The 19,897-nt window shown below is 36.8% G+C and overlaps 1 protein-coding gene across 1 annotated transcript; it reads left to right on the top strand.

Annotated features, from left to right (window-relative positions):
* Window positions 1–479: 479 nt before the first annotated feature.
* Window positions 480–4,645, top strand: LOC106617050 (uncharacterized). The gene is made up of 7 exons (XM_014234024.3): window positions 480–1,332; window positions 1,410–1,564; window positions 1,632–1,740; window positions 2,334–2,434; window positions 2,852–2,974; window positions 3,031–3,148; window positions 4,303–4,645. Exons 1-7 carry the CDS (start codon window positions 501–503, stop codon window positions 4,551–4,553), a joined length of 1,689 nt encoding a protein of 562 aa, XP_014089499.3. The 5' UTR covers window positions 480–500; the 3' UTR covers window positions 4,554–4,645.
* The last annotated feature ends 15,252 nt before the right edge of the window (window positions 4,646–19,897 follow it).

The raw sequence follows: 19,897 nt of genomic DNA, 5'->3' as shown, positions 1-19,897 counted from the left end.
TAGACAGACGGACATGGCCAAATCGACTCAGCTCGTCGCTCGAAATTGTACTTTCCAATAGACATACAATAACCGAGAAGTTTTGCTGTGCTTTGTTTTCTACTTTACTTTCATTTTTTCATCCATTCTTAAACTTATGCGTAGTTGCATATTGATCATACTAAATTAAGGCATGTTGCAGGCCGCTTCCAGCAACATGTTTTCCTGCAACATTCGAAAGCGTCCTACCATGAAATAAAAAGTGAAGGTTATATTACACGCCATTGTTGTTTTCATTGTTTTTCTTGCTTTACGCATGCCACATGAAAAATACTTGTCGACAATTAATGCTCCAATAAAGCACGAGAGCCGCACAAAGGCAGAGAGAGAGTTGGGAAAATTTATGCTAAGAATTTCGTAAGAGTGAAGCATCATCCGGTGTATGGAGACCAACAGTTTACTGGTAATAACAGTTTAGACTGTGGCTTTCGATGAAACGTTTCACCACTGTACGAACAGCCATGCAACACCAACTGTGTCTTCTTTACTTCAGCTTTTACGCCGCCTTACAGGGTGTAATAGGAAATTATCGAGATGATTTTGTCACATTGCCACGGCAAAGTCATTGGTCGATAGGAGATTTTAACGCTACGCAGGCAAGTAATCAAAAAGTGTTAAATGGTGGGATGAGAGAATGGAACCGCTTTACCGATATATCAGATCATTATCAACTACGTTTTAAGCCTCTGCGTCAAATGCCACGTTTCCTTGAAAATAAATTGCCACAGGTGCTGATGCCAACGAAACACAACGTCACGGATGGGGAAAAGGCAGAAACTGGTGCAGACGTAGAGGCACACGTCGTGCAGGCGCCAGACACCGAGCTGTTAAACAACGCTTTCTTAAATATTCGCACTCCGCAAGTAAGACCGTATGCTACAAGCACAGTGAAATCGCCCCTTAGATTGGCAGCTTTGGTCCCAACACCCGCCGTGAGCTCTAGTTTGATACCATTGGTCACAGCGAATATTGAACAAGCTTCCGATGCCTTAAACTCGATCATGAGACCACCACAAATTGGTGTTACAAGGCCGCAATCACTCTTTCATAGCACACCGTTCAAACTTAATTTGTTGCAACAACAACATACGACCAAAAATATGAAAAGCAAGGGCTTTCTTAGCCTCTTCGAGGTTATAAAATTCGAGAATACCAAATGTTCGGTGGCAATGGATGAGATCGATATCCGCGTGCGCGCTTTGGAGGGTACTTGCTATCATGAGTTCGAGTGTAAAAGCTTAGGTGGCATACCGACCGAGCCGTGCGCGGAGGGTGTGGGCGTGTGTTGCGTGTGTGAGTGTGAATTAGTGATACTGAAAAAGACTGTAATAAATGTTGTAATTCATACTTTTTTTTTTTGCAAAATAAAGTTTTGACCGGTTGTGGCGATACGACCAAACAGTCGGTGGTCTACTTTGAGAGCCCCAACTATCCAAATCCAGTACGCGAAATGTTAATTTGTGTGTTGATCATAAATTTACGCGATAATGTGCAGCAATTGCGTTTGGATTTCATTCAGTTTGAGGTTAGTTTTATTTAGTTTGTTTGTGTTGTAGCAAATTATAATTATAAAGTTCTCTTTTCGCCCACAGATTAATCGCCCAAACGATGGCGACTGCCTGGAGGATCAATTCATTGTCTCTGGTCATAACATTAATTTTGTTGTGCCCATTCTATGCGGCATTAATACCGGCCAACATAGTGAGTACTGGAGAAACTTGCGCTATAAAAGCAATTTAATTTAAGTCTGGTTGGTAGTGGAGTGATGAGTAAAATATGTTAACTGGAAGTTATATTTTTGTATCAAAAACAAAACAGTCAGGAGAACTCTGGCGACAAAGTTTGCTATAATACGTTTACAATTTTACTTGTGTTCGTTAAAAACCATCTCTATTGCGAACTTAAATTCTTTTCTCTTTGCAAAAGTCGATACGAGAGATTGAGTGCCGCTTTTATTTCCCAAGGGTTAATATTTTTAATATTTCGTGAGCTCCGTTTTTTTCTTACTATGCATTTAAGTACTTACATCCTCGATTAAATAGACTCTCCGAACGTTTTTTGTAATAATTTCAATACTTGCAAAGCTGTAATCCCAAATAAAATGAAAAGCGGCGGAAAAAATTGATCATGAGCAAAGCTGTCAAACCCCTACTAATTGCGAAACATCTCTCGTTCAAACTCCACTTTTACTTCGGCGCTGGTTTGCTCACCACTTCACTGTGCTTCTACCCCGACTGGTTTCATATAAAAACCTTTAAAAGAGTTTAAAAAATAATAAACGCTTAAAATTTCAGTTTATGTCGATGTCAACAATTCCTTTGAGAGGAAAATTTATCTGTCTTTTATTACCAAACTGGCTAACGGAGATCGTGCCTTCAACATAAAAATAATGCAGGTAAATAAGAAGGAATTGTACGTCGTAAACGAGTATATCTGAATTACATTTTTAATCAGGTAGCTTTCCAAAATATATATATTCATAATAAATCTTTCTAAATCGTTTAACTATTTTTAATAGGTGGCAGCATTTCAACTACATATGTATTTGTCTTAAATAATTCTTCGATTTTCTTCCCTAATTAAAATATAGAATTCGGTTACGGCAACAGTTGTCCTTAAAAAGATGGCAGCCAAAAGCAGCTCTTCAAAAATATATTCAAATGCCATATTTTCAAAACTTCTGCGATCGATTTCTCAAGTTGTTTATCTTATAAACATACAATAATTGTTATTTTATCACTAAAAATTTTAAAAAAGGTGGCAACATTAAATACGGCATTATTAATTATTCCAATTGTTTACCTGATTTCAGCTGGAGACAGACTTGGCCCCAGAGGGTTGTTTGCAATTTTATACAGAAAATGAAGGCGATGTGAAGTCATTCAACTATGACGCCGACGGCGCCTTTGTCAACAAGGCGGGCGCAACATATTTTGTAAAGCTCTCTTCGAATCAATTCCTATTTAATTACAAACCACATTTTAATTACAGAATAATCTAAATTATGTAATTTGTCTACAACGCTCCAAGGATATGTGTTCTGTTAGTTATAAAACCGAGCTTAATGGTGGCGAACAGCTGGATTTTCAAATCATTAACAAAGACGAAGGTAACAAATATTTACAAAAAATTAGGCGGTGTTATGACTTACCTTCTAACTAATCAGTACTACAAAGTGTATCCGTTTTTACTTTATGAACAGAAACCTATAATTGATCCCATTATGGAAAATGTAGAGATATTATAATATTAGATATGATCAAATTTAACTCGGACTGGTCCATTTCAACTGCGGACGGAAACCAATTTTGTTTGAATTGTTGGTATTTTACTTTCGTGTGAAGTTTGATCTCCATTAGTGTGTTTGGTGGCTGTTTGTTTACGACATAAAAAGGGTGCCTACCGATTTTTACCATATAAAAAAGAAAGTAAACCACTAGTTTGCTTGAAATATTGTGTTTTCAATGGAATCACGTCCACGGACTATTTTGGGGAGTCTACTTTCCACAAACACAAGTATTTGAGTGGCACAAAGCATTCAGCGAAGGTCGTGATGTCGTCGAAAAATCTTGACTCAACACATATTGGTTAATGTTTTGGATATGAAGCGTGTCAATGCTAGACTCGTACCAAAAGACGCAAAAGAGAAGCTTGATAACGTAGTAGAATACTGTAAAACGCGTTATCACTGGTGACAAGGCGTGGGTTTTTGAATATGACGTTGAAACTGTGTAGCAATCTAGCCAATCGCGCACCAATATTGATCCGAAACAGAAAAAACTTCATCGAAGTCGATCAAAAATCAAGGCGATGCTCATCACTTTCTTTGATTAGCGTGGTATGGGTCACCATGAATTCGTTCAACAGGTCAAACGGTTAATAATACTACTTAGCCGTTTTGAGGCGTCTATGTGAAACAATTTGTCGTTTCCGACCGAATTTATGGGAAAAAAACCATGGAGTTTTCACCGCGATAACACACCATCATATTCTAATATGATTGCTACTGATTTTTTAGTCGCACACAACACGAAAGTTATCGTTCACCCATCGTATTCGCTATATTTGGCTCTCTCCGGCACATTTCACACTCCATGTTCTCGCAAAAATGATCTAAAAAAAGACTACACAATTTTCTTTACAAAATTGGGTTGACCCTCGGGAATAAATTTGTATTTATCTTTACTTTGAAAATTTGATAAACGAACCCTTTCTTTATGCACTTATATTCTTACTACTTGCTTATTATTAACCACCTTTCAGACGAAGTCGACTTGGTGCCGGATGGTCAAGCGGGTGCTGGTATTTTTAATTGTCCCGACGATTATATTGCCATGAATCAAGTGCGGCTTTGCGGCGAGCGTTTCAACGATGGCACCGTTTCGGACGACTTCACTCAAAATGCACCGGTTAAGGACGTCGCAGCGGGACCAATTATATTACCAGTGCGCAGCGATGACGAGTATGTGGGTCGCGGCTTTCACCTAATCTACAAACAGGAGTTATGCATTTGAGGCACAACAGAGTTACTCGTCTCGTTTTGTTTTCATTTATTTGCATGCAACTATCTTCCCTTTATTCTTTTATGACCATTCTCTATTATCTATTGTGGAATTTTACTAGATTTGCATGTGGCAAAATAAAAAGTGTAAACACATGACAAATTTTGTGTTATGTATGGGTGTATAAGGTACATATGTATGAAGAAATTGAGTGTTGGTTTTGGTGGGCTGAAAGACTTACTTGTTCCAGTTACGCTTGATAATTTGAATTGCAAACTATGGTCATGGGAAAATGTGGCGCTTCTCCAGCTAAGAGAGTCTACAACACAAATTCAACATTGTTGTAATTGTTGTATGTGTTATTTATTTGGTAGGCGCCTCATACGACTATTTACAGTGGATCAGAAAAGTAGTCGGACAGAGTAAAATAGGATGCCGAATCCTTCTTGCCGGGTTCCAATCTTATCTCTATTAGAATTTTTTTAAACAAAAGATCATTATAAATTTCACCAAATTTGGAGAAAGCAAAGAGGTTTTTGAAGTTTGAAGTTTTATAGAAAACAACAAATGGTTTAGCGGGTTCTAAACTGTACTTATGAATTACGATGGAAAGAATCATATACCTATGCTGATTACAAGTTGGTTGACTCAGATTATGGTATTCTCCTTTATACTTGTCACACTTTTTATTACTTTTTCAATTAAAAACAAGAGCTCATTAGGCCATCTTTTACTTTCCAGTATATGGAAGTGTAGGAAAAGTTCAGTCTTTACTCATTTAGGCAAAGATTTTTTTTAAAGTAAATTTGTAATATTTTACAATTAGTCAGATTATTTTTTGCAGACACTGTTTAAATTGTTGTTGCTTCAGTAACTTATGTGATACTCGTATGCATATCATCAAGATATGTATGTACTAACGTAGGCACGTATCGCCCATTGTCCCTTGGTGTGGCTGGCGCATGTGCTTGCGCTTGCCATGATTTATGTTGGACACCATTGGTGGTTTTGTCAATAGCGACTTTCCCACCACTTTACTATTGTATGTTGATTTGATTCGTTCGACAGTCAGTTAGTTGGTCGATCGTCAACGTTGCCAACACCCGGCTAAGTGCAAAACGACGACGTTCAGCCAAAGCCGTTGACTGATCCACTGATCGTGTCATATTCGTCTAAGCAGTAGTTTCTCTTCCGCTTTGTTGGCGATGTCTGGTGTAGACAGTCAGTCAGTCGGTGCACGCGTATGTATGTATGTATATGGATAGTATGCACTTTGTCGACATCAAAAGCATTTCGAGCGAACTCGGTGTTTGCCTTTGGCGTCACTGCCGCCATCGTCGACGTGTGTCAAAGCGTTTCGAATTTGATTTCGGCACATTTTGACATATGTCAAGGAGCCACCTACGGTACAGCGCCAGCACTCATAGTCCGCCGTACTTTAGTTGGATTTTAGGAAAGTTCGAAGTTCGTGCTTTTATTGCCCACTTTTTTGCCGACTTTTTTCCCCGGTTTTCGTTTTGTGGGGCGTTGCTTTTATGATTGCTGTTTATTCGTAGCTGGTTGCTTGTGTTGACAGGTTTTTCACATTTTAGTTCTGCATCCAATGTTGAAATTTATGTATAATTCGGCTTAACTGTGACAACATCAAGATTCAGATATCCATTGCGAGATAAATGTGTAATTCCTTTTGGGCTTCACCCACAATTTTCCCCCACCTTGCATAATTCCTCGTACTTATTCAACACAATCTGCATGTTCATAGGGTTATTCTTCTCTTTTTATAATACTAATTTCGTTTTGCTGTCGTCATTTATGATAAACTTAGAAATTAACCCACGCCTTATTTTCTTTTATGTAACGGCACTTTATCATACATTTGCATATTAGCATTTGATTTTAGCTATAGTTCGTTCTTCGTAGACCTCCTTTGTAGCGCTCTCGCTTCAATCAATTACTCACACTGCATCAATAATTGTCACGAATGTACTTTTGTACTTTATTTCCACAATTATTAAATTGTGTGAAAAGATGTTGCCTCACAATCTAAAACAATTGTTGCCCACATTGTTGTTGTCGGTGCTTGAGAAACTCGGCTTAGCTGAGAAATGAGAAATTAGTTCGCCTCGGATACAGCGTATTCGAACACCTTCAAGTGAGGTGTTTAGTGTCACCCAGATGTTACAAATATCCTAGTTTTTACCTAAGACCGATGAATAAGTCGTAATTGTGTGTCGGCAAGAACGAGATTTTTCATCACTTCTTCTGAAAGCCTGTTTTTTGATCTTAAAGGTTTACAAATATTTTTTAGAATCTTTCTCTCGACCCTTCTAGTCACAAAAGAGTTTCCGTTTCAATGGTAGAGGACAAGAAATAAAATCATACTGACAAGGTCAAACCTGGTTAGGACGGTTCAGGCAATACAAATAGCAGAGTTTGTAAGCGATATTCAAAGTCTAGTTCTAAGAATATTTGTTGTAGCTTCATCTTGTGAATTTAATCCTCCATCCTTCTGGATGCCACAATAGTACCAATGGAGCTGCGTAATAGTTAAGGAATTGTGTTTTGGTGCCGAAATAGTTGGAGGTTCGGGTTAGTTTTTTCGGAAAATATCACCTTACATTCTGTCCTTAAATATTTTCAACCACTAGTTCTTCCGACAAACGTGAAGGCAGTATTGCTTTCATAACGGGTGTTTTTTTAGACGGTTGGGGTTCAATGAGATAATACTTTTTTCCGTGTTGATCGTTTTAACAGTTGTTCCTTGATTTATACTCAGTTTACCTAAAATTTTTCTATTTACCACTCCCTCTAGCATTCTTACGTTACTCTGATTCGTAAGGTGATCAAATCACGTGACATTTTTTGTCATAGCTTCCGTTCATCAAAGCCGGCAGAAGTCCGATCACAAGACGGAAAATGTATCTCCCTCCCGTAAAACATATTTTTTAAAATTATCTTTAGAGAAAGCACTGAGATTTAAGAATTTACTAGATGTTGTTTGTGATTGTCCTTTATTCATTTTATCAATTAATATGCAATTAAAAATTTCCTTTGATTTTCGTCCTGATTATAGGGAATTCTTAAATTACATTTTTTGTTGCTGAAATTAAAAATGACGCAGGCACATTTTCAATACATGCTGACGAAATTAAATTTACTGAGGAAATTAAAAAATTTCTTTTAATTTTTTTTAGCTAACATACACATACTACTTTTAAAAGCAAAATTGGCACTTGGTTCATCGACGTGCTTCGCCAAGCCTTTGTTACAACATAATGTTGCCACATAAGCACGCTGTTGGTGGACTTCATTTTTCTCACTCATAGTTTGCTAATAACGTTATAATTGGTTTCCTTGTAGTTATTGTGGTTGGTACTGTGGTGGTAATACTCGAAATCAATTAAATATAACCTAACGGTTGTTTGTATCATTCAAAACTAATCGAGTAAGATATACGGTTATATATATAAAAATGATTAGGAAGAAGAGAAGAGTTGAAATCCGAGTGACTAACTGTCCACCTGTCCGTCCGTCCGTCTGTGTAAGCTGTGACTTGCGTAAAAATGAAACCGTTGATATTGTAAACGGGCGTAATCGAACCATTGCCACGCTCACAAAACTCTATTAGGTTATTGGTTTTCTAATAAATTGTCATAACTAAGCTCCAAAATAAGCTACAATACTGTTAATTGGAATAACGAATATCATTAGAGAGGAGCATATGCAGTTTAAAATTTTTTTAAGAAGGGGGCATGGTTCCGCCCCTAATAGTTTCACCAATACCTTGGTTCACCAATGTTGCCATTGCTTAATTTGTATACATGATTTTGCACACATTTAGTTTTTTTAGTTATAATTTTTCATAATGTAAAAGCTCAAAACTAAAATCCAACTATTAAAAATTGTCTACCGATTTATAAGTAAATACATTCACCAGTGATTTTGAGATAGTTTAAGAATATTTAAAAAATATACAAGTTTATTTTTTAATTACTACAAAATATTGCGACTGGTAACCCTTCGTTACAAGAGAGTAATCAACTGACTGTTTCTACGGGAAAAATCCAATTTTCGCGTATACCCTACCGTGTGGTCTGTAGAAGCGGTATGAATTTTTTATCTCATAATGGGAAAAAAATAGAAAACCGTTACGCGCAGGATCTTCCCGTTACGATTAAGAGCTCATACTTGGAGACCCTCTCTAAAAGCTATCTATAAACCAATTTTTCAGAGTACGAAGCCCACCCAAACCATTTGTATGTCTTCAATTTGGTAAAACTACACTACAACTGGCAAACAGGTGTTCGACATTGTTAGCAACAGTTGTTGTGGCATGTAGCAATACCCCAGGTGCACTAAGAGAAAAAAGTATATCAAAATTCAAATGATTACCTTGTTTTTCTAAAACCTACAATAGAACAAATATTAACTTCGGTTGCACAGAAGCTATAACACTCTTCACAAAGAATTCGATAAAAGAACTTAATTTTCATCGGTCAGTTTCTATGGGAACTATATGCTATAGTGGTTCGATCCGAACAATTTCTTCTGAGATTGCGTCGCTGTTTTTGGACAATATCCATGCCAAATTTGTGAAGATATCTCGTAAAATAAAAAAGTTTTCTTTACAAAGACTGAATTTATATCGATCAGTTTATATGGTGCTACATATGGACAATATTTGCTATAGAGACGATTCCGACAAACCAGTAGCTTCTTGGTGATGTGTGCAAAAATTCAGATCGATATCTCAAAAACTGAGAGACTAGTTCGCGTATATACACCCAGACAGGCTGAAATCATCGACTCATCGAAACTTTGTGGCAAACCTAGGTATATAGGTTCAAGGTATGAAAACAATATAACAAGTTTAATTAATTAAATTAAAATATAGCGTAGTAGCGTACCGGTTGTTTAATTACAGAAATCGCTAAACCTGGGTTGCACCAATACGAAATGTAAGCATTAAGTAAGTCACTGAGCCCGACGGAAATTAAGTTCAATCTCTAATTCGCTTAATTCTGTTGTCTAACCCAGGGACTTACTAGTTGTCTTCGTTTTGCCAAAATTTAGAGAGTGGTGAAATGAAACGAATAAATAAAGTTAGAATAGAGAGTAATTATGCTTTGCTGATGGGGTATTAAAAACTCTCAAGTGTTACACTCGAATGAATTACTTTGTTATTATATTGACAAAAAAGAGACCTCTAATATAGCGAGTACTATCCCTACATAGTATGCATACCAATTCCATTCAATTAAACTTAGAAATTCAGCAATATACCAATGACTCACTGATGTAAAATTTTTTCATGATTTCTTTCAGTGTATTGACTAGGAAATTTTACGTCGGCCATCGACTATGAGGTAAGCATTAAAATATTTAACATTTTGACGATTTCATGTACAACAATCAATTGATAAAGCAAACAACAAGTTTGTAACTTCTTCGGCAAAACTTTTCTTAACATTTTCATTAAGTTAGCTAAGCTTTTTATTGTTCCCGTTATGTCAACGTAGTGGTTGTTGCTGTTTTATTGACATTTTTGTAGTTATCTTCAATGCATTGGATACCTGATTATTTCGCTGTTATTTTTGTTATTGGAAAACAATACGTATATATTTTTACTTCTTTCTTTTTTTTCGGTAATCCTTTTGTTTCAGCGCCGTTTGTCACCGACCACTAAATGAGTTTTAATTGCAAATCGTAAAACTGCTGATTGCAGTGGCAAGAAGACTTTTTATGGCATATCAAATAAGTGAGACTTTGTTATGAAGACACATACCCATGTATGTGCCAAAAGATATCATTACAACTGCGGTCGTTATTAGCCAAAACTAAAATAAGTGTTTTGTCTTACGTTTTCCATTACTTTTTGAGTATCTCGGGCGGTGTGCCGATGATTTCTCAACGAAGGTTTGCACTGGTCGTAGGATTTTGTTTTTCTAATAACTAAACACATTAATGTCAGAGAAAGTAATATCTGGAGATCCGACATGTAAGAAAATAAGACTTGTTTTTACATCAGAGGTGCAGAGACGAGCTGTCTAGCTTACAAATGTGCGAATTTGATAACGTATTATCGATTACCCGTATCCATCGATTTTTATCGACTTTTTCGTTTCATTTCTGCTTTTCAACTACGCAATTTTACTTAATAACAGTAGAACTCATCAAATAATCATGAATTGTGCTAATTTGAGGTTTCCAAAACATGCCTAGACAGCACAATCGATTAATAAGTGTTAAAATTTCTGTTCTTATATTATTTTTGGGTACTTTGAATCCGCTTTGACACTAGCATGGTTTAAGGTAGGGAAAAGAGCGGTATTATAACTCTCTCTATATTATTTAATTTTTTAGGTTTCGGTACAAAGGGAGACATATATGAGCAAATGCAATCTGAATTCAGTCGTTAATTTTTTCGAGATCGAAGAGTCTCATCAAACAGCGCGAGCATCTCTGTCGTGGTAGTGTCGAACTATTTCACCAACTTGGGATTCCGAAAACCATCACAGACATCGATATTCGATAAAAATGGCGCGGAAGCTTCTCCATAGGCAAGGAGAGTTTGGCTCTGGAGTCAACTTTTCTTTTACCCTATCCATCTATCATTCGAGTCATCCATATAACATTGAAGGATTATTTTTATAGTCTTGCAACATGTTGTTACAGAGTATAACAGTTTTATTATAATAGTTCGAACCGATAATGTTAGACATACATATATAAAGGATTAGGATGACAAGACGAGTTGAAGTCCGTCCGTCCGTCCATCCATACAAGCTGTCACTTGAGTGAAAATAAAGATATCTTCATGAAACATGCTACACATGTTCTTTGGCAACATAAGAAGTTTGATATTGTAGATGGGCGTCGGACCACTATCACGCCCACAAAACGCCATTATTCGAAAATATATAAAATGCCATAACTAAGCTCTAGAATAAGATACAAGATATTACTTTTTAATATTACCGCATTAGGGAGGGGCACTAGTGGTTTGAAAATCTTACAAAAAGTGGGCGTGGTCCAGCGCCCTACTCGGTTTTATGTATATATCTCCCAAACGATTCACGATACAGCACCCAAATTTATACAGGGTAAATCCGACATTGGTCGTCGTGAAATCGGATATTAAACCCGCTCACACCCTATATAACGGCTTTATTAACAACTACTAAAAGTACGATAAGTCAATAACTAAACGCGTTAGAGAAATTAAATTTTACGCCCAAGATGATACAAGAGGGATTTAGAAGAGATTTTACTTGAAATCATATATCTTCGGACCTACTCGACTAATTTCAATCACCGCGCTAGGTTTATAGCATTATCTAGACATGCTTATGTTACAATGCAGAAATGGGCGAAATCGGACTAAAACCACGCTTGCTTCCCATATAAGAAAATCCATCTGATTATTTTACATTGCAGTATAAATATAAATCAAGAAGTAATCAATGTATCCCGATAAAACTATGCAAAAATAGTGCCTTTGAGCCACCTTATTAGCAAAAATTGTCCTAAGCAGACCAAAACTTTTCAGAGATACCGAATATGTGGACCCCAGTTCCTATTGCGAACATTTTATAAAAAATATCAGTCAATTTGTGAGATAATATATTATAGAAATACGGAGAGAATTCTTTTCTAATAATAGTATGCCTGTATTTCAAAAATGTATTGAACCGGATCAATACTTCCTTTAGCCCCATATATCTAATATAAAGATTTTCGAGCTTCCGGCTGACTTTATTCCACAAATATCGGCAAATATAATATGTGAGTTATCTAAATAAAATTTAGTGATTTCCTTATAATAGTGCATTATTGTGTCTAAAATGGATAAAATCGGCTGAAAACTTGCCCTAACCCCTGTATAAATAATATTCACGATTTTGAAATATCTGGCTGACTACTCTTTACACAATAGTAATATCGGGTCAATACCATTCCTTTCTTCCATATACGTAATGCGTAAGGCAAGTTACTTAGCCTTACGTGTTCTGATTTGTTTATTTAAAGTGGAGCCATCGCAGACCCGTCAATTTTCTATGGGAATAGGCTTAGCTGGTTAGACTTCCAAGCAGATATAAGTAGGCAATTGTGACATTGGCGAATTTATATAAACTTATCAATAACTTAAGCTTGTAAGCTTGTCTTAATGGAACGAAATCCTTTCGACATCTACAACGTGAAGCAACAAATATTAATTTAGAAACGCTCTCAAGCAAACTGAAATATTTGCAAATATTATTAATAACTTAATGATGTTTGTGATTTTTGTTCTCACATGTTTGTTGGTAGTTTTTCTGCACTTTAGAGCCGATAAGGCACGGTGCATTCCATAAGCTCGACTGCCACTTACGGTCAGTAAAGTGCCAATGTCAGCAACTTTTCAGCAGCGTTAGAAGCAACAAACTTTCAGTATAGCAACAACAACAACAATGCTAATAAGTAAGTGCATCGCTAAGTAAACCGGATTTGCGTGGTGAAGCGCGGATAAGCTAAATTAAGCCGGTCACAGCCCAAAGCTAAATACTCCGAATGCCAATTGGCGCATCTTTACATGTGATGCAACAACAACTATTTTACATATGTTGCTAAAATTACATGAACTTGACAATTTACGAGCATATATCTATGCATATGTGATATATAAAAATATACAAGGCTGCGAAGCAAAAAAAATTAAAAATTAGAATGATACTTTATTTATCATCTACATTACGTCACTGACCAGTTGAAATTGGTACTGTTTGTTGTTTATTTATATTAATAAGCTAACAAGGAAAAACCAAGCCTGTGCTAAATACCTTTGTTGTATAAAAATCTCGCATATATTTGTAGTGTCTTCTCATCTGGCCGTGCTGTAAGAGTCGCAGGACTTTCGCAAAACCCTAAGCTTGCATTCAAGTTCACGGCTCCTGTACAATATGAATAATTCTGATAGATCTACTTCATCAGCTTATAACAAAATATATTATTCATCCTGTGTGAACGGTAATCATTAATTGGGCTTTAGGCGTCTAAAGCTTGAAAGAAACTCATGGGAATTTATGGTTAGCAGGCTTCAAAAGTTAAATACAGTTGATTAATAAACAGTACCTCGATTAATCAGCTTGGGAAAGCAATCCCTTCTAAAATTATTAAATCAACAAGTTTTAAAGACCATGTCGCCACGCCCTGAAGCTTCAGCTGATGTTTAGGTGACATTGTGTGCTGCTTAACACAGCAATTTATTGTACTAAGTTCTAAAATTTGCTGACAGCGAGCATTAAATCTTGCATTTAACTGCTTCAAAGGTGAGTGGGTAGGTTAATACATACATATGTGTTTATAATATTATATATTTAAACATAGGTACTCAGCGACACTGATTTTCATTGAATCTAACGAGTAATTGAATTACTCGCATTTATTTAGCTGCTTCATCGCATATCTAATTTTAGTGTCTGGGAAAATCTATGAATTTCGCAAGCAATAATCAAAACAAAAATGCATCTGAGGCGAAAAGATAAAATAAATAAAGTTAAAAAAAGCGATTTGCATAATTCATTAGCCACGAGAATGCCGTCATATCAATGATGCTTGCAATTGAATATTCCCCGTAGGTACACTTTTTATTTATATTACATACTAATGAATATTCATTCTTACCTAACATATATAGGTATGTATATACATATAAATAAATAAATATACAGTCGATAGATGGGAGAAAAATTCCTCATTCTACTAACCAAATATGAGAAATTCTGCGTAAGAAACTGTTTTCTATAAATTTTTTTATACCAATAGTAGGTACTTATTAGTTTATATATGTACGTATACATATATACCAGGCAACCTAAAAGGTTAGTGGCATATCTATTAGATGACACCACTACAATTGATTCATATGTATTGTAGTTAAAATTCAAAGGAATTCGTTCGGGATTTGCTTTGAAGAGAGTATTGAGGGATGCCAATTTTGATACTTAAAAAGATTGCGGAAAGTGAATTTCGTTGAAGAGTTCACTATTTTTTAACGGAAAATGCTGCTGTTAACAATAATAAAATATAAGCTGGGTGCCAGACGAAGCAAACATTCCTAAGCGATTATGAGCACTGTGTGGACGTCACTGAGTGGACGTCAAAAAAAAGCAGTTACAGTTGAAAATATCGAAAAAATGATTTTGGAACATGGAAAATAGGGTTGGTCAAGATAATTAAATGAGCAGTGAGCGTTTTTCTTTACTTCCAACGATTTTTATTAAATATAATAGAAAAAAATTCTTGAAGAAGATCGTTGGAAGTTAAGAAAAAAGCTCACTGCTATACAGTCTATCTTTTGCTAGGTAATATGTGGATTGTACCGAAGAGGATCGGTCGATTGTATTTTGGTTCAATAAATTCAAAATAAATAGTTTCAGCTCCGACGTTCGTTGGGTATTGTTGGAACGATCCGATATATTGCACCCGCATACACCACTAATAAGTTTAGGCTACAAAAGGATAACTTTAGTCCTTTGTAATGCCGGATGGAGGTTTACTAATACGAGCTGAAGTTTACGTCGTACAGGACGTCAACGCTTTTTGCGAATTTTAATAGAAACTTCATATCTAATTATGATACTTCATCCTGTCGCTTGAACTCTTCTAGATATCTAAGCCGAGTTCTAGAGGGCCGTACATACTCAGAAGAGGTGTTCCAGCGTCTCTCTCATACCTACTTTCCTGCACTCTCTACATGTGTCATCGTTAATGATGCCCATACGGCTCGCATGTGTGGCCAGTAAGTTGTGACATGTGACCAGGCCAACAACCGGCCTGCAGTCTTTTCGATATCGTGTTGCCCCAAAGGTATTCCATCTCACCCTGATCCATCTGTCAGCTCCTTAGAAAAATTTGTTGTGTATCGTTTTTAACGATTTGCGTATTTCGTGAACTGATTCGGTAGTCAAGCGGATGACATATTTGGCAATCTCATCAGCTATTTCGTTTGTCGGAGTCCCATTGTGGCCTGGGACCCAGTATATATGCAGCCGCTTTTCGGCACCTACCATATCTTCTACCTATCAGCTTCTATTTGGCTATCGACGTATATATTGGTATTCTTTATATTATTTGCTGCACTGTTAGCTATCTCAGTAGCTTTCCTGACCGCAAAGACTTCTGCCCGAATGACATTGAAGTATTCCGGAAGCTTGAAGGGTCGCCTAAGATCTAGCTCTTCGCATTATATCCCTTCACCCACTCCTTTAGCTATTTTTGATCCGTCCGTGTATATTTTAAGAGTTCCGAGTGTATATTTTAAGAGTTCCGCTGGACTTGAAATCCTCTCTCCCATATAAAGGGTGAGGGTACGTGGTCTATATTATTCACTGACCTCCTGCCTATCAAGCTATGTCCAAAGGTTATTGTGTAAAATTCACCTAACGCCGCCAATCTTGCAGCTGATTTCGGTGCAATGTCAATTGGTGGCGGGTTGAGTAACCTTTCAAGTGCAGCCGTTGACGTGGTTCTTAGTGTTCCCGTTATGCAGAGAGCAGCAAGCTATTGTAATGGCTCCAACGGTCACAAGCACCACTGTCCTTTTTCATCCTCTCCTTCATAATGCCTATTGGGGTATGGCTATTAAAGCGCTATTCGTCACGCTACTCATCTTGCAACTTGCCCGTCACTAGTATAGCTATGTCGTCTGCATAGGCATCAGTTTGGGTGCTCTTCCTTCAAATTTTGCCAGAAGGTAATTTGTACGAGTGACCACAAGAGATGCAACAGTACATCCCCCTAATTAGTTCCTGTTTCCGCTAGTCTGAGCAATCTGGCTTCATTTCATCTTCTTACAGCTTAGTAGAGCTTTTATACATGTAGTAATGGCGGGCTCTATTCCGGATGTTTCCAGACTACTAAAGATATCACCATTGGAGACATTATTATATGCTTATGTTATCCGCTTATGTTAAGAAAGACGCCTAGGGCATATTCCTTGTGCTCTAGATCTCTCTCTATATTTAAGGTTAACGAGTGAAGTGCAATCTCAGTGGATCTACCCTTTGTATAGGCGTGTTGAACTTTCGATACGTTAACCGATGGGGTCTTGTCACTGATGTAGGCATCTATAATATTTTCGAGTGTCATTGTGTGTAAATGTTTTCGAGTGATATTAGACTTATTAGTCTCCAAAGGATAGGCACATAGCTAAGCCTTAAACATCCTTTATATAATATATTGTCTTCAGGTATGGTCTCAGCGCTGTTGACATATTCTGTACATGGCTGGGAAAATACTGTTCATACCAGATGATTTAAATGGTTCGAAGCCGTTGAGTGCCTAAAGTATTTTGTTAGTAGCGTTCCTACACCCTGAAAAATGTGTGCAGCCTAGGTCTTCCAGTGATTCCTCACTGGACCAGTCCATTCTCCACAGTTTTTTGCGTGTTAGCCTAGGGGTCGGGTGCTTGGATAGTCGTTTCCTAAGCTTAGCTATTTCGGTTGTACTATAGAAGCTCTTCCATGACTCTCTTTTGTTTTTGCGAATATCTTTTGTATATTCCTTTAGTCCATTTTCATATTCCCTCCAGCCGGGCTCCTCATCGGCTATCTTGGCCAGTTTGAAGAGTTACTTCGCAAGTGTGACGTTCCCTTCCTCTAGCTGAGAGGTTGAATCACATGTTTTGAGGCTGGTTAAGTTCCTTCTTACTATCTTTCTGTACGAATCCCAGTTAGTGTTCTTAGGATTTCTGAAAGTTTCGCTTTTATTGAGGGTTTTGAATTTTACTAGAAATCCTATATACCCATGGTCATAAAACGAGTGTCTCCGTGGCACCCCCAATTCTTCAACCTTGATTCTTGTGCTAGTATGTAATGTTACATCTATTATAGAACGTTCTTCGAGGTGGGATCCATATATGTTGGTTCCGCCCCCTTTTAGCTATAGTTCGATTATCAGTATAAAATTTAGTAATAACAATAGGAAATGATTAACACAAGACTCTTTTATATTAAGTGTTTTCTTGCAATATTTTTAGTTTTCGTTTAAATAAAATTAAACGCAGCCAGCGTGCAAACGTTTGAACACTGTTTTGAGTGACTGTATATAATTTGTAATTGTATTGTTTTGTAATGGTTCGAAATATAAACAATTTTTTATCAAAATATATGCATATACAATAACTATATATGCATATATTTATTATTCTTTATATATAAATTCTTTATATAAACATTTCAAAATTAATTTCACATCAGCAAGTGCCATTAATAAAGGCGCCTACTTTAGTTAAACTTCAAACACACAATTTACAGCTCATCAATTTTTAGGCAATACGCTGCTCATTCATGCAACAAAATTACCATAAACGCAGCAATACACCAACAAAAATACACTTGCACCAAAAGCAAAAACGTATCAACAGTGGCAGAGTTCCGCAAGTGAAAAGGCAACAGGCGCAGCCGGTCTTTAAAATATGCAACAGACGATGCGTTGCATATTGCCACAGTCAAGTAGCGTGCAACAAGCGTAAGTGTAAAGTACACTCGACACTTTTATTTGTTTTTCTGCTTGCAACGCAGTCAACTGTGCGCATTTATTGCCGGTCATGTTGCTGCCAGCATTGCAGTTGTTGTTGGTCAACTTTTGTTACCAACTGTTCGCGGCTTATTGCGCACGACAATTAAGTTCTCAGACAAAGTTCACAGTAATATTTTGAGTGCAACATGGTTGCTATTTGCCTATTGCTTGAGTTTGCTTAATTTGATTTGGCTAAGCCTACACCCCAAGTATGGGTATATGTATATACATCACTTTACCGGTAATGCGAATCAAGACCTCGGCACCCACATCGTTACTGATACTTGACTCGTCTTTAACCATAAAACTGTTTGGTGAACTTTATAAGCTTTAATCCACTCCTTTAAGTATTTCAACTCAGAATCTTCGAAGGGTGATAGCGGTTAACTACTTACAAGCAACACCCGTTACTTTTCTCATATATATATAATAATTAGAGTTTATCTTGAAAATGGAATTGCAATGATCAAAATCAAAAGTCTTCAACAAGCAACTATTCTATTTAAAGAATAAAAACGCCACTATCTAGGTCTAGGTCTATACAAGGAGTGAAGAGCTAAATTCATAAGTATCAAAACCTGATAAGTTAGTTCTTAAAGAGCCAGTGACAATTAAATTTCATAGTAAAGGTTTTTTAACCCTTTCTTGGTATATTTCCTAACAAAAAACAAAATTTAACTTTCTAGAGCTCAGTGATTTTTTCTAGAAACTATCAGCAATTCTGTTACTTAATTTTATATGTGTCCTAGATTATTCCACAACGCTTTCTTCCATACAACTTTGGTAATTTGCATCCGAGAAGATTTATGAGCCTATCGGACAGTGTTCAGTCAAAACACTTACCGGTTCTTCGAGATGAACATTGCTAAGAAAAGGTAATTCAGAAGCCTTCTTGTTCCAGATGTTCACATCATCTGACCGTTGGCCCAACTGTGGCCATCAGCTGTATATAAATTGGCTAAATGACAGTTCTTAGTATTGTTTACAAGCGTAAAAAAGCATTTTATGTAATACGTAATAGTGTAATTGCTTTATATTTAGCTGGAAAATCACAGTCAGCGATTGTTTATGAGCTCAAACAACTTAATGTGAAAAAAGCTTTTGTTTGTCGTTATAATATTATTGGTAGCTTCGCAAAACCAGAGCTGCAGACCACTACAAAAATCGAAGCGTTCGGTTCAGTGGTTCGAACCACTCAGAAAATACTTATACCGGTTAATGAATATTGTTCTGAACACAAAGACGACAGCACGGTACGACTGCACGACAGCGAAATCTTTTTGTCGGCAAATGTCATCTTGAAGCCAGCTTCTTGAATATGTTGATAACGGCAGCGATATATCCAACAGCTGATGTACTAAATTTCGTTGTTGCCGTACTAAAACCTTTCGCTTCATTGAAAGTTAAATGTTTTGTTCAAAGTGAAATTCGTTGTCCAAAAAAATATGTTAATAAGTCGATTCATTGTATTAAATTATTACAAAAAATATATCAGTGCTATTTTATGCTTCAATACCCGCCACAAGTGCCGCAGATGGCCAGCGGGAAAATATTCTGGAAGCTGCTTTGAAGCCGTGGGCAGAAAAACATTTTGATCGCAGAACGCGGACATTCCAACAAGACTCGACACCGTCTCACAAAGGGCGAGTGAACGAAGAATGGTTGAAAACCAACGTTTCGAATTTCAACCTCTCTCTACCATTTTGAAAAAAAAAGGTTTAAAGTAAAAAATACACTAGTCTTGAGACGCTAAAGAAAGCCATTGTCGGTAAGTGGGACAAAATACCGGCAAGCTA

The sequence above is a fragment of the Bactrocera oleae genome, chromosome 2 (assembly GCF_042242935.1).
Source record: "Bactrocera oleae isolate idBacOlea1 chromosome 2, idBacOlea1, whole genome shotgun sequence".
Classification (NCBI taxonomy): domain Eukaryota; kingdom Metazoa; phylum Arthropoda; class Insecta; order Diptera; family Tephritidae; genus Bactrocera; species Bactrocera oleae.
Note: the sequence above shows the minus strand (reverse complement) of the source record. Positions and strands in the feature narration are given on the sequence as shown.

Excerpts from the sequence above, each read along its gene's own strand:
- LOC106617050 (XM_014234024.3), top strand. The coding sequence starts at position 501 with ATGCAACACCAACTGTGTCTTCTTTACTTCAGCTTTTACGCCGCCTTA. Across the intron at positions 1,333-1,409 it reads TGTGGGCGTGTGTTGCGTGT|TTTTGACCGGTTGTGGCGAT; the intron begins GTGAGTGTGAAT and ends TGCAAAATAAAG. Across the intron at positions 2,975-3,030 it reads AGGCGGGCGCAACATATTTT|AATAATCTAAATTATGTAAT; the intron begins GTAAAGCTCTCT and ends TTTTAATTACAG.